The 1,757-nt window shown below is 50.0% G+C and overlaps 1 protein-coding gene across 1 annotated transcript in view; it reads left to right on the top strand.

The window, feature by feature from the left end:
- pld1b (phospholipase D1b) overlaps nt 1-1,757 on the top strand; it is a 45,495-nt gene that overhangs the window by 30,220 nt on the left and 13,518 nt on the right. Inside the window, exons 12-15 of the mRNA XM_008396906.2 lie at nt 379-459; nt 731-841; nt 911-1,093; nt 1,273-1,477. Of these exons, the coding sequence (XP_008395128.1) occupies nt 379-459; nt 731-841; nt 911-1,093; nt 1,273-1,477 (580 nt within the window). The remainder of the gene's footprint in view (nt 1-378; nt 460-730; nt 842-910; nt 1,094-1,272; nt 1,478-1,757) is intronic.

The following is a 1,757-nucleotide window of genomic DNA, read 5'->3' as shown; positions in this document are numbered from 1 at the left end:
TCTTCCTCACCTGCTGAGCTGCGTTGCTGTAGAGTTCAGTGAGTTCAGTCGGTTTCCAGACGGATCGGGTTCAGGGTTCTGGCCGGTCGGGTCCGAGTTCAGAGGTTCAGATTATCGTTAAGGGAGAGAAACGCTGAGGCTGCAGAATTCACCTCATCTTGTTGTATTAATTTATTATTTTATGTCTAATTTTCTGCTTTGGTTAAATATTTTTATTCTAATGATTTGTTTAGATTTTTTAAATAGATATTTCTTTCATTTTTATCTTATTCATTGTTGCTTCTGTATTTTTCCATTTATTATAATTATTATTATTAAAATGACGTGTAGCATCAGGATGAGCAGAACTGCATTCAGCCTCCTGCTTCCTGCTGCAGGTTGAGTCCAGAGATCTTCCTGAAGCGGCCGGTCGTCGAGGGAAACCGATGGCGTCTCGACTGCATCCTGAAGCGCAAAGCGGTGAGCGACAAACTCTTCCGGTCCATCTGGACCCGGAAACGCTGCTCCAGAACATGTTTTAAACCGGTCGGTTCCTCCAGGAGTTCATTCCACTCAGAATCTCAGTTTGATGATTTTGAAGGAATTTCTGATTGATGCAACTTGATTTGGTAAAATAATGTTTGATCTGGGAGGTTGTGCCGACGCGTCCCTCTGAGGGGCCGTGGCGGGCCGCATGCGGCCCCGGGCCTCCAGTTGGACACGGTTTTAACGGAGAACCTGAACGTTGCAGCAACAAGGCGTCCGGATCTTCGTGATGCTCTACAAGGAGGTGGAACTGGCTCTGGGAATCAACTCCGGCTACAGCAAGCGGACGCTGCTGCGCCTCCACCCCAACATCAAGGTCCGGCCGCTTCCTGCCGAGGTCACCGCCGCGCCGCCGCTTCCTGTCTGACGCTGCGTCTGTCCCCAGGTGATGCGGCACCCCGACCACGTCTCCTCCGCCGTCTACCTGTGGGCGCATCACGAGAAGATCGTGGTGATCGACCAGTCGGTGGCGTTCGTGGGCGGCATCGACCTGGCGTACGGCCGCTGGGACGACCGCGAGCATCGGCTCACCGACATCGGCAGCGTGACGCTGTCGCACCTGGAGCAGGTCAGGAGAAATCATCCATCGATTATAGATCATTTAAAAACATTTCCAGTGTTAGAAATCAGAGTTTATTGATCTTTAATAACGTCATATTACCTGAATGTTGTCCTGTTTACGTCCCTGCATTTTAAATCAGACCAAATGTTTCCTGATTCAAATTCTTCTCCTCCTGCGGGTCTCAGGCTGCGGCAGCAGTCTCCAGCTCAGCGGCGCCCTCCGGTGGCGGCGGCCAGAACAAGGTTTTCCCGGTGACGGACTCTGGAGATCAGCCCAAGCTGAAGAGTCAGGGGAGGATGAGGAGGACGAGGATGAGCATCAAGAAGCATCTGCAGAAACACGGGCTGGCGCGCGCCGACAGCGACAGCGACCTGGAGGAGGAGGAGGAGAGTGAGTCCGAAACACGCAGATCCACTGGGATCCATTTAGATACACTCTGATCTACTATGATCCACTTAGATACACTATGATCCACTTAGATACACTATGATCCACTCAGATCCAAAATGATCTACTATGATCCACTTAGATACACTATGATCCACTATGGTCTACTCGGATCTATGATCCACTCAGATCCACTATGATACACTATGATCCACTATGATCCAAAATGATCTACTATGATCCACTATGATCCACTATGATCCACAATGATCCACTATGATAC

The sequence above is a fragment of the Poecilia reticulata genome, linkage group LG20, assembly GCF_000633615.1.
Source record: "Poecilia reticulata strain Guanapo linkage group LG20, Guppy_female_1.0+MT, whole genome shotgun sequence".
NCBI lineage: Eukaryota > Metazoa > Chordata > Actinopteri > Cyprinodontiformes > Poeciliidae > Poecilia > Poecilia reticulata.
This window is presented reverse-complemented; position numbering and strand designations above follow the sequence as displayed.